The sequence below is a fragment of the Tamandua tetradactyla genome, chromosome 21 (assembly GCF_023851605.1).
Source record: "Tamandua tetradactyla isolate mTamTet1 chromosome 21, mTamTet1.pri, whole genome shotgun sequence".
NCBI classification, from domain to species: domain Eukaryota; kingdom Metazoa; phylum Chordata; class Mammalia; order Pilosa; family Myrmecophagidae; genus Tamandua; species Tamandua tetradactyla.
In genome coordinates this window covers 28,361,278-28,375,088 of record NC_135347.1, presented here as the reverse complement: position 1 = coordinate 28,375,088, position 13,811 = coordinate 28,361,278, and the positions used below count along the sequence as shown (strand labels likewise).

At 35.4% G+C, this 13,811-nt stretch overlaps 1 protein-coding gene across 1 annotated transcript in view; it reads right to left on the bottom strand.

The window, feature by feature from the left end:
- SLCO6A1 (solute carrier organic anion transporter family member 6A1) overlaps positions 1 to 13,811 on the bottom strand; it is a 147,024-nt gene that overhangs the window by 89,408 nt on the left and 43,805 nt on the right. Inside the window, exons 4-6 of the mRNA XM_077139066.1 lie at positions 13,493 to 13,589; positions 6,043 to 6,164; positions 5,061 to 5,170 (exon numbers count right to left, since the gene is read on the bottom strand). Of these exons, the coding sequence (XP_076995181.1) occupies positions 5,061 to 5,170; positions 6,043 to 6,164; positions 13,493 to 13,589 (329 nt within the window). The remainder of the gene's footprint in view (positions 1 to 5,060; positions 5,171 to 6,042; positions 6,165 to 13,492; positions 13,590 to 13,811) is intronic.

The following is a 13,811-nucleotide window of genomic DNA, read 5'->3' as shown; positions in this document are numbered from 1 at the left end:
TACATGGGGCCTTTGTGTGTGTGTGTGTGTGTGTGTGTGTGTGTAGCACCTCCTCAGACATTATAGACCCCAGTCAGATTTCTCCAACCAGGCAGGGAAAGAATAGTCAGCATCAGCTTTTTCTGAGGATGAGACCCAGCATGTTGTCAGACTTTCCTATGAAGGTTCCACTTCTGTGCTTTTCCTATCCTGCCCTGCATGTGGCACTTGTCTGTCCACAGCTCCCCACCAGCTTAAAGTGATCTGGTGCCTTTAATTTCAGCAGATTCTTCCTGCCAGAGGTGGGTTTGAAACAGAGGTGAGGTAATATGATGCCTTTGACTGCCTGTTTACCAGTCTCTGGAACCTGAATTTCTTGAAGGAGAGATTCCACTTGAGCTAGGTCCCACCTTTTCTTGGGTAAGATACACCCTTTAAGGTATTAACTCCTTTCACTTGACTAATTACTTTGCCTCTCTTACAAGCTCAATTCCACCCTTTCCTGGAGCAGTGCTGGAGCCTGAGAGTGCTTCCAGTTCAATCTAACATGCTGTTTAATGTTAGGAAAAAAAAAAAAGCTTTTTCAGAGCTGGACCCTCTCCTCGGGTTTGTCAAATAAGAGCTTGAGTTGTTACATGATTCTATATATTGCCAGGCTCTATGTGCCCCCTTTTCTTGGGGTCCAGCCCTTTTCTAGTATTTTGTGCTGTCCAATTCAAACAACCCCTTTCAATTTTTTTTTCCCCCATCAACCTCATCCCCTCACTCCAGGGACAAAAATTCCTAGATCCTTTAGTGCTTAGTCCAGGTTTATATGTGCCAAGGGCTTGTTTTCAGTTGTGAGAATTTGTTAATTAATTCCACAACTGGAGCTTGGTTGAGCAAAACCCTTGCTGCTAGTAAAATCTGTTTCCTTTTCCCTTGAGTTATCAGCCTGCCATGCCCATGGCGGGGGGGTGGGGCGTTGGCCTCTGTGACTTGGGGCACTTTTAGTTCTGTGTGGGATCGCAGCCATTCCACCTGGTCCAGACTAGTGTATGCTGTGAGTCTGATCACTGATGGCCTTTCCCCTAGCAGTTGTTCTGTACCATTCCCAGCTATTTACTAACTGCTCTGGAGGATCAACCAATTTCCACACTTCACTATGCCACCATCTCATCCATCTCTATCCATAACTGGATCTTGTTGCTTTTCAATACAGTGACAATATTGCCTTTCAGATTATTGTGTTTAGGCCATGTAAATCTAATTTGATTATTGATATGGTTGGATTAATGTCCACTATTTTGCTACTTGCTTTCTATATTTTTTATGTATGTTTTCTTCTTTATTTCCTCTTTTATTGTCATAATTTGAGACAGATATTTTCTAGTAACATTTTGACTGCATGGTTTTATTTTTTACTGTACTTTTCAGTACTTTTTAATGGCTGCTCTGAGAATTGCAATTTGCATTTTAACTAAACAAAGGCTACCTCAGATTAATACTAAATTTCAATAGCATATGGAAACTACAGCTGTCTTTTCTTCCTTTCTTTGTGTTATTAGTTTCATAGAAATTAAATTTTTATGTGTTGAAGATAGCATGATACAGGTTTATACTCATTTTAAATCACTTAAAAGAAAAAAATATTTTTAGTGTATTTATCTTTATCCATGCCCTTTATTCTTTTTTATGCATTCTAGTACTTGCTGGTTTCATTTCTTTACTGCCTAAAGAACTTCTTTTAATATTTATTGTAAATTAGGACTACTAGCAATGAGTTCTCTCAGTCTTTTATTATCTTGGAATATCTTAATTTTGCCATAAATTTCTGAAAAACAGTTTTGTTGCATATATATATATATATATTTAAAATTTTTACTTTTAGGAATTGTAAAATGTCATTCCACGAATAGAAAATATCATTCCATGGGCTTCTCTCCTCCACTGTTTCTGATGAGGTTAGTTTTTTTTAGCTTACTGAGGTTCTTTTTGTCTATAATGATAGTTTTACTCTTTTTGCTTTCAGTTTTACAATGGTATGTCTAAACATATATCTCTTAGGATTTGTCCTATTTGGAATTGTGTTTCTTGGATATGTACTTTCATATTTTATATCAAATTTGGGAAGTTTGGGGCAATTATTTCTTGAAATATTTGTCTGCTCCTTTCTCATTTCCTTCTCCTTCTGGAAATTTTATTATACATATTTTAGTGTTCGGTGGTGTCCTACAGGTTTCTGTTCATTTTTCTCTATTAAAAAAAATTCTGTTCCTCAAGTTGGATAAACTCGATTTATTTATTTGCAAATTCTCTGATTCTCTCTTCCGCCCAGTTTTCAAGGAATTGTGTTGGGTTAGCACAGCTTGATGGTCATCCAATGAATGTGCAAATATTTTCCTTAAATATCTTGTATTGTTAAAGCTTCCATGTTTTGCTGTAGAATCTATATGTGGGTTGGAACACACATTCAAAGTTCAGTTAGTTTAAAAATCTGCTTTGGGTTTCATTTTCTGCTTGTGGAGGGATTCACGGTCAGCCAGGAACCACTAGATAACGGTGCTATCTCTGAACTCTGAAGCATGAGAACAGACGTCCAGATCTCCAGGAATATGTCAGAGCTTTTCAAAGCCCCATATCATTGCTTAAACATATATTATAAACTTTTGGTTGGCCTGTTGTTTGTCCCAACCAATGTTGCTGGCTTATTCAGCTGCAATGTTAGTCTTTTCATTTGCCACCAAGTTAGCTATTCTAGACTACAATGTCCCTGGACTTCTCCATGGGGCTCCAAATCAGAGCACCCACTCCTAGTGGACATAGAATTGGAAAGGGGAGAAGGGTGTTGGGAAGGTGTGGTGCTTTGAAGCTTTTATGTACCCTAGAAAAGGCCATGTTCTTTTTTTCCATTCCTGTGGGTATGGACCTTTTGTAGGTGGGACCTTTGATTAGGATATTTCAATTGAGATGTGATTCACCCCATTCAAAGTAGACCTTAAAACTCTTACTGCAGTTCTTTATAGAGGATAAAGGATAAATAGAAAAAGTCTGGAGAGCTCAGAGAAGCCCCAGAGAAGCTGCAAGATAAAATTAAGAGAAGCTCGCAGAGAAAAGCCCTGGAGAAGCTACAAGAGGATCCATAGATCCTGAGAGAGGTACTCTTAGGCAATGATATTGCAAGCAATGAAACTAGGGAGAGAAGGACCAGCAGAGGCTGGCCATGTGCTGTGTAAGCGAGGTATCCCAGATGCTAACAGCCTTTCTACAGAAAAGGTATCATCCTGCCAGTGGCTTAATTTGGACATTTTCATCGATGTCCAAATTAGAACAGTAAATTTTTAAAGTAATAAATCCCCATTGTAAAAGCCAACCCATTTCTGGTATTCTGCATTCTGGCAGCTTTAGCAGATTAAAACAGAAGATACAATTGGAGCAATCCTAAATTAAAATGCTACAGGCCTCCTCTTCTAACTAAAGTTACTTGGATACTTTCAATTTGTTTTATTCCTTGACTAATTTTCAGTTTTAAAATGTTTGTTGTTGACAGTTTTGCTAGTTTCATCACTGCTTTTTTTGGGGGGGCGTGAGGATTTGCCAAGTTCTTCACCCAGCTATTCTGGTAGTCACACTTTCTGATAAACTTTAAAAAAGAATTAAAATATATTCTAATTACTTACCCAGTGAGAAGTCTAAGATTGTTAACCAAGCATTATATTCTTTTCATATTGAGTGTAACAGTAATTATCAAAGCATTTTATTTTCAAGAGACAAATACTGGAATTAGCCTTTAATTTTTAATCTTGCCTAGCATAATCTTTAAAGAATATCTTTAAACATTCATGTTTAAATTTTCCAAAATTTGTTTTTAACAATTGTGTTTTGATTTTTAACAACATGAAAAAGGTTATAACTAACATTGGTTTCCATATTGTTAAAATATATATATGGAATATTTTAATAAAAGTTCACATTAGATAAAAATCTGAATGAAATTTATTTCATTTCTAGGAAGGGTTCATAATTTGATAAGAATAAATATACTTAGTGAATATTAATAAAGAAACAATCTCTTATTTTATTAAACATATATATTCATTTTAGGAAAAGTTAGAGCAATATAATAAAAACCACTATGTGTATATATATATATATATATATATATATTTGAACACTATGTATATATATGAAAGCATTAAGCAGGAGAAACTCATTTTGAGAAGGAATAAAAGGCAAAATTTGGCAAAGAGGTATTATTGGAATGGAGATGAGAGGAAAGGGCTTTTCAAGTTGAGAGATAAGTGCATACAAATATATACAATTATTAAAATGTCTAACGTGTCCATGAAAATAAAAGTGGCTGGAATATAGGGAAAACGGGGATAAGATACTAAAGAGATGAGGTAAGAAAGTCATTTGCCACTATCGTGAAGGATCTTGAATGTCCCATTAAAGGGGTATGAAATTCATCTATCAAGTAATCTTGGAAATTACTTGATTAAGTCCATATGTGAGAAAATACAATTCTGCAGACACCATAGGGGATGAAATGAATGGAAAAAGCAAAATAAATAGGGTCACTGTTTAGAAGTTAGTTTTTTTGTTTGTTTGTTTTTTTACTTCACTATATCCTATTGTAGATCTTGTTTCTCACATTAAAAAACAAAGAGTTTTTAACGATTTGATATTGAGATATTTTCCATAAACTAAAATATTTGGGAATATTTGTTAAAGAATTCTCTTCTAAGTCATTTAAACATAATGAAAAAGATAATGTTAATACCTAAATACCATCTCCTCAAATGCCTTATTTATTTCCGTGGAAGAAAATAAACACAAAATAATATGAAAGTAAAATTAAAAGAAATTGAAGAAAGAAAATACTTGTTATGAGGCTCTGACACTAGCCAAGTTCTTGGCAATGCCACTGAGGTAAGGAAGGCTATTTTCCCTTATCTATGAAATGAAGAGGTTAGTTAAAAGATGTCAAAAGTCCCATCCTGGTTTAATTTGAATGGTTTATGGTTATTTTCTTAAATCCAGTGTTAGAAAATTGTACAGGCCAACTAATTGGATAGTTCATGTGAAATATTTTACTTTACCAAAATAGCAGCTAAAACATCCTTGGTACTATTTCCAAATTCCTGATCCTTATACTTGTTTGCAGACCAATGAGACTGTTTGAGTTTCCCAGTTCTTATCTTTGTTGTACCTATATGTTAACAAGTAAAGAATTTTATCACTCATTCAAAGAACCAAAACATATGTATAAGCAAACACATGCACCCTAATAAACCTTGTTTGTCTTGTAATGGCAACTGGGTTATCTTTAAATAAAGTAATCTAATTAATTAAAAGATACATTCCTCTAAAATAATGCTGTGAAAAGAACTTTTTGTGATAATGAAAATATTCCATATCTGCATTGTCAATACTGTAGCCACATGTGGCTACTGAATACTTGAAATGTAGCTGCTATGACTGATTAAATTTTTAATGATATTGAATCCAAATGTAAATAGCTAAATTTACATTTTGAGAAGTAGTTATTCTATTGAACAGCACAGACATAAAATTGAAAGAATGTTCTTTGATATTACTAAAAATATTTATTGCCAATGAAATATTGTATTATTAGGACACATTTTTAGATTCCTCTGACTTTAAATGTTTCCAAAAGAATTATAATTCTTTTTTATCTTACGATATTTTCTCTTACAATAATTCTATGAGGTAGTGCATATATTAAATTGTGCTAGGTAAATTGATTCAAATGTATGAATTTTAGAAAACTTACAAACTCCAGACATAAAGTAATTTTAGAAGGACATATTGAGTAGCAAAAAATATACTAATATAAGTACGGTTCATAAATAAAATAATATTTGGCTGTAACTGTTTCAGTTGTTCAAGTAACACTAGAAAATGATACTGTATCTCTATAACAGACCACTACAAGGAAAAGAGGCATAATTGCAAAGAAATGGTATTCTGTCATGCTATGAGAATGGAGGGGAGAGGGATGGAGAAAGAGAGGCGAAACTATTGTCCTTTTAATTTAAGGATATCTATTTATATAGTCACCTGGTAGATTCTGTGGAAAGCATGACAGTGGTATTAATGTAGACCATGCAATAAGAGAGGTAAAAAGAAAGGCCATCCACCAAGTCCATAACCATTTTATTTTATATCCCTGGACTGTAATGCTTTAATAGAAAAAATGAAAAATTTCAACTTTTATATCTTATTACAAATAAATCCATAATAAAACACACACACACATGCACAAGGGCCATAGAAAATTTTCTGTTAATTTGCCCTTATTGTTGTTGTTTTGTTGAGGGAGTGGTTGTAAATTATGCGGTTCTCCTTCTTTTCCCTTATATACCAAGTGGCAAAGGGCACTTCTCTCTTTCTCTTTTGTCCTTTATTCCCACCATAAACTATGCATTTGGAAGACTATCTCTTAAATTTTTCCTCACCTTTAAAATCATGCTTGTGCCTTTAAATCACACACCGAGTCTTTCACAGCATGCCTGGCCCTTTATATAACATAATTGATATTTTATATGGCATCTGATCCTTTAAATCACAAGTACTTTGTAATCTTTTTCTATAGTCCCCTTTCTGAACTTTCACCTTTAGCATGAATCCAACCTTCTGGTGATAATTTGCACTTACCCTTAGTCAGCCTCTGTCTTTTGTCTTTCCTGAAGTTTTTCTCTGTCTGCCTTTGCTCTCTACAATGCCTTGCAAGGGGGGCAAGGGGGAGGGGGTGGAAATGTAAAGGATCCTGCTCAGGGATATGTTGATTTTCTTTTTTTATTACCTACAATTATTTTGCAGTTCCAATATTTTTTGTTTTCAGGTAATGCTGAAGGCATTGTTTTGTGGACAATTGTCATAGTTGTGAACTTTTTTAGTTACCTCTTAGGGAGGAGATTTTGAGAGGTTGTAAACTATGCAACTTCCATTGTCTTCACATGCAAACACCTTTAAGACCTCTCTAACCAGCCATGCGGGAAAATAGCAATGTTTATACAAGCCACACTTTTGGAGGTGCTAATTGCTTATGAATGACTGCGACCATCTAGGACCTGGCGTTTATCTTGCTTATACGCCTCAACTTTCATAGAATGGGAGGCATATCCTTTCCCAGTTTTATTCACAGACAGGATGGTTCCTTATCCATTGCTAGCATTATTCAAAGATACAAATTCTAACTCACAATGATATATGGTTTACAATCTTGACTTCTGTCACCTAGTGGGTATAAATCCAAATACATCATACTCAGAGAGTTTCAATCCAGACTGCCAGTAAGACTACAGTGTTTTCTTCCTGATTATTATATTCAGAATTTTTTTTTTGCTTTTAAACACAGCTCTAAGTATGTACTCTAAGTATGTACATTATATTACATATAATATGATGAATACCTATATTATTAGTTATGTATATAATTGTCTACCTAGAAGATCTAGGGAATCAACCAAAAAAACTATGCAGTCTAAACAAATAATCTGATAGGGTGACTTATGTATAGAAGACAAATTTAGAAATCAAAAGATTTTCCTTTTACTAGAATGGTTTGTAAAATTTAATAATAGAAAGATTCCATGCACAGTACTAACAAAAAGTGTGAAATTCCTAGGGAAAAGTTTAACAGGAAATGCTCAATAAAGAAAATCATAAAACTTCAATGAAAGGTATAAAGGAGGGCAGAGAATATGGAGCAACATACACAGAAAGATAACAATTATTCCCATCTTGATGTATAAATTCAATAAAAATGCTCTTATTGAACTCAATAATACCAAATATATCTGGAAGAGTAATTGTGTAGAAAGATCCCCTGATTTTTGATGAAGAATAAAAACAAGAGTGGACTTATCCAACTAAATAGTAAATTATTCTATAAAGCTTTGTGATTAAAACATTGCAGGATTGGTATGGGAAGAGAAAAATATAGTATGGGACAGCTTAAAGAGGCAGGAAAGAAACACTTGTATTTAGGAAAATTTAATTTAGGATAAAGATGGTGTTTAATACCTAAGTGCCCTAAATAAGTCAAATGTAAATGGGTGAGGGAGCCCATTGGCACTGTCCATATGGTTCCACCTCTGGGGTTCAGGGCAGCATGATTAATATCAAGTAAAGAAACCATAAGATAATAGATGTCATTGGGACAGCTAGATATTTCTTTTATAGAAAATAGAGGCTTGACTCATGCCTTATATTACATGTAAAAATAAAACTGTAACTGCATATTAAATTTAAATATACAAAACCAGTTTACTAAAGTCCTGGAAAAAATATACCCAAATATTTTAGTAATTTTACAGAGGATAAGACCTTAATAAACAAGCCAGGCAACTAAACTTTCATGAGAGTATATATGACCATGTCAGATATTTAATTTTGTATAGTAAATGACACCATATACAAAATTTAAAGACCAACGGGAAGAAATTATTTGCCATATATGTAACAAGCAATGAATATTCATGATACATGAATAATTTTTATAAATGTATAAAAAATAAAGAGCCCAATATAAAAACTGGAAGCAAATTCAAATTTTAAAAATACAAATAGAAATATGTAAATTGTATAAATCAAGGTCCAGATGATATGATCACATTGACTAATTTAAGAATACAATTTCATAAAAAGGACTAATAATATGAAATGAGAGCAGACTTTAAACAAATCTATACAGGAAGAGATATACCTTGGGGCTAGCTACAACAAGCCATTACTACCTCCAGGTCTAAAGAGGCAAGGGGAGATGGAAGTTACCTAAACCATACAGACAATTGCATCAGGAAGGTTGTGGGAGAGGAAATGTAGCCTTTATTAAAGAGATGGAGTCAAACTGTGGAGATTCAGTAGGGCAAAACAGGGAAGAATGAATGCCCAGACCACAACTTTCTTCATGCTCTCAGATCTCACGCCAGTGCCCTACATAAAGATCTAAAAAGGGTGAAGCCCACTGGAGTTGTGCATATGGGTCAACCTCCCGGAGTACAGAGCAGGGTGGGGAAGGGTAGGAAGTGGAACTGCAGCAGTAAACAGAGGCTACCCAACATAATCTAACACTCTTGCACTTCAGCATCTATTCTTACTTTGTGCCATGTGGAAAAAAAAATAATCACAGGACATACAAAGTCCCATTTGTTACTGTAAAATCATGGAATTCTGTCCATTCAATTATATTCTCATTTGAGACCTGTCCTATTTCTATCGCCTCAGCTTGGCATTCAACATTCTCTTGCACGCTGGATGGCTAACTTTGAATGGCAAGGACTCTATGCTTGGCCCAGAGTGTAAACGGCAGGACAGTAATAGCCAAGAGCACTAACACCAGGAGGAGCCCTCAATGATTACCAAGAGATAGAGGATATATTCCAGCTCCCTTAATCTGCTATTGTGATAACTCAGACATGTCCTACACTGTCACCAAGAGTTCCTAGTGGGATTAAACCCCACTTGCCCCTTTCAATGACTTGGTCAATATAATAAGCATTTCCTTGGCTTCCTTTCCTTATCTTGCTCACTTCCCCATTATCCTACTATGTCTTGGTATCATCTTTCAAATAAACTATACACTCATAATTTTGTCTCCAATTCTGTTTCTGTGGTTTCATCACAGAAGGTGGCAGAAGAAAAACAAAGAAGAAAAAACACAAAAGCAAGTTGCCAATAGAAGACCTCAACAAATCAATTACAAATAAAGAGATTGAATCAGTCGTCAAAAACCTACCACGAAGAAAAGCCCAGGAGCAAATGGCTTCACAGACTAATTTTACCAAGTATTCCAAAAAGAATTAATACCATTCCTGCTTACACGCTTCTAAAACTTGAAGAGGGAATACTACTTAACTCATTCTATGAAGCCAACATTCCTCCAATGCCAAAGCCTGATTGTAAGACACTGCCTGAAAAGAAAACTTCAAACCAATCTCTCTAATGAATATAGATGCAAAAACCCTCAAGAAAATACTTGCAAATCAAATCCAATAGCACAGTAAAATAATTACATGCCATGACTAAGTGGAAATGATGGTTAAACACAAGAAAATCAATTAATGTAATACACCACATTAACAAATCAGAAGGGAAAAAACCACATGATCATCTTGATTGATGCAGAAAAGGCATATGACAAAACAGTATCCTTTCATGATAAAAACTCTTTGAAAGGTAGGAATCAAAGGAAACTTCTTCAACATGATAAAGGGCATATATGAAAAGCCCAACATTGTGTATTATGTTGTGTAACATAATACACAATGATGAGAGACTGAAATCTTTCCCTCTAAGACTGGGAACAGCACAAGGATGCCCACTGTGATCACTGTTATTCAACATTATGCTAGAAGATCTAGGCAGAGCAATTGGGCAAGAAAAAGAAAAAAATGCATCCAAATTGGAAACGAAGAAAACTTTCACTATTTGCTGATGACATGGCCCCACATTTAGAAAATACCAATATTGTTTTAATATTTTTTTCATCAAGAGCAACAAATGTACCAAACCAAAATTGTGGGTTAGTAATAGGGGGCATTAAGCGGTATGGATATTTGGGGTTCTTTTTTTTTATTGCTATTTCTTTTTTATGGAGTAATGAAAATGTTCTAAAATTGATCATGGTGATGAATGCACAACTATGTAATAATAACGGTGCATGGTGTTTGAATAAATCTCAGTAAAATTGCATTAAAAAAAATGTTGCACTGTCCCTGCCGTGATGTTAAGTTTACCATCACATCTGCCTTCTTCCACCATCTATTCTATGTATCCCTTATCCTCATCTAGCACCTTGGTTGGAAAGGATACTTCACCTGATGGGGTGACTCAAACTTTGATTTATACTATAGCATCATACTCATATTGATGAGTATTGACTTACTCATATTGACTTTAACGAGCTGAGACAGTTCTCCATTGAAAAGAACTATTGTGCAAAAGAATAATAAGAAAGAACCAAGTAAATCTTCTGGCTTTCAAAGTCATCCTTATTGCCTTTAAATAGCAGAAACCTATTCCTCTTCCTACAGTAATAGAGAGCAATCATACTGATTAGGAATGTGACCCTTTTGCCTGCCTGTTGAATCAAGGTTTTTGGACCCCAAATGGGGGAAGAAGCTTTGAATGTAACAAAATCGTTGCTGGATTCAATGGTGGTAACATTCCTCCCTTGGGATTAAGGCCATCCAAACATCAATTTCAAGGTCGCAGGAAATAAAAGCCAAAATTCTCCCAGTGGTGTATTTTATAAAAAGTAAGATGATCCATTCCCACCCCTTGGTTCCCAGACCCATCTATTCAGACTCTGGGAGACATGGGACCACAAAAGTTTTTGGATCAAAGTACATAACACATCTTGCAGACAGTAATCCAGTTTCAAAGATTGATTTCTCTATAAGAGTTGAGGACACCCAACCATTATACCATTTTATCTAGCTATCTGTTTCTGGATAATGAAACACAGTAAGACCGATGAATTCTGCAGTTATCACACTGTCACATCTCCACTGTATTATATGTTCTCTAGTCAGAGACAATGTAGGATGAGATACAACAGTAGCATTTAATCATTCAAATGACAAAAAAATATATGAATAAGGCATATATAAGTCTGTGAATAGTGGTGCTAGCAGAAGCACTGTAAATACAGAAGAAAAATCCATACATGGAAATTTTATTTTTCCCTATAAAAACAAATCATTTTCCCCTCTATGTTAAAAGAGGGCTGATGACAGATAGCCAGTCTGTCTTCCAGGGAATGTGCCACATCAGGGACTCAGTGTTGGCCTCTACTGTTGACAAGTTACATACTCAGCAGTTGTAACAGTCAAATCCTACTGAATAGTCTTGATAAGGATAGCCCTTCGTGAGAAGAAGTCCATGTTGTTGAGTTCATGCAAAGTCACTATTCCTGTCATGGCCAGTTTGCATGAGTCCACTGAGGAAGAACTGAGGGGGTTGTCAAAAAATAGAAGATTCACAGTATGGGTCATCTTGTCCAACTGACTAGAAAGCCTCCTCCAAAATGTCCTTCATGTGCCCATTCCAAGAGATCTACTCACATATGCTCTCCTTGTAACCTGTTCCTCAACCTGTTCTTTCTTCTGAGTCCCTGGTTACCCAACAAAGACTAATTCTAAATCAGTAGAGAGCCATACTTCAGGCCATATATCCTTCTGTGTTAAGTGGACAACTACTCTGAAGTTCTGCCTACTAGAATGATTTCTTACTTTTCAAAGTCTCCCTTGAGTAGAGCTATAATGCACTGGCCATCCTGTTTTGAATATTCACAACCTTCAATGTTTTCTTTTCCCTGAGAATATTCCCTAGTATTGTCAAAATAAGCCATATGAAACAAACATTTAAAAAACCATGTTTGTCATTTGGATGATTAAATGCTACTGTCGAGAGATGAGCTAGGTTGAGATGCAAGGTGTTGAAAGTAGTCAATTAAAACAACAAGCCAAAATGAATGCAACAGTTGATCCTTCCATCTTACTGTGATGATATAAAGTGTTTAACCCAGAAAATAGTATCATCTCCCCCATTCCATTTCTCCCCATGTAACAACACCACGGGTTGAGGTTCAAATGGATCAGTCTAGATGCGGGGGATGTCTCACTGCCTCGGGAGCCTCAAACAAAAGGATTTTGTAGTGTTATGGACCCAGGGGCTTAACAATGGTATGTGGCTATGAGTGGAAATGTACTAAGTACTGATCAGAATGGAAAAAAGGCTCTTCAAGGTCTTCCTCTTCTCCCTCTCATAAGGAGGTCTCAGCATAGGTATCAGAGGAAGGTCTTGGTTTCAAGAGATACAGCCAATCTGAGAACAAACCTACAGGGAGGGAACAGGGAGAATAAATGCCCTAGCCTTAATGTGTCCCTGCCCTCTGATCTGCCAGTGTCTCTCACTGGCCACACCCAACTGAAATCAAGACTGTTGAGGCTGTCAATACAAGTCAGCCTCCCAGGGTATAGAGGAGGTTAGGAAAGGCTGCAGAGAGATCAGGAGTGAATTTAAAGAGTCAAACAAAATATATCCAGCACATGGATTATTTCCTGACATTTTATCTGCCTCCCTTTATGATACCTATCTGGCAGATACCAAAACTTTACCCTAGTCAGGCTGTTAGGGGCGCTGACAAGTAGTCTCTGTAGCATTAATACTTATAAAATTAGTTGATTAGTTGGCAATAAATAGTAGGAGCTAGTTAGTTTCTATACCTCCATTTCTATGAGTTCTAACTTTGTATAAATCCAGAGTGTCAGAAATGTGGGGTGGGCCTCTCTGTTGTCTAGTAGCAGTGTTGTTTCTCCTTCATTAACCCAGTCATCCCAATGAAAGAACTAACAAAGACAAGGAGGAATCACATATGGAACCACTTCTCAATACATGGTTAAAACACAGGTTTAAAATTATATATTAAAAGCTACAATATTTATCCAATAAACATTTTACACAACATACATTTTTAAAAAACGGAAAAAAGATGGCTTACCTGCTTTTATAAATGTTGGTCTCAGAGGCTTTAAGTAGTGGAGCTCCTATAGCATAACCCAAAGCATATCCAAGCATTGTTGAAGCATCTGCAATGCCTGTGGAATGAACACTGAGCATTTAACAACTAAATAAGCAGCTTTGTCTTAAGGTGATATAAACTAAGTGATTGAAATGGATTACTTCTGAAAGTGTTTCATTGTGCATTATCCAAGGCTGTATTAGAGAAACTGAGAAAATTTAATAATTCACTTTACCTTATTTAATTTATACATTCAATGTAATATAGTTAAATATTTTTATTTTTTGTATTTGTATAA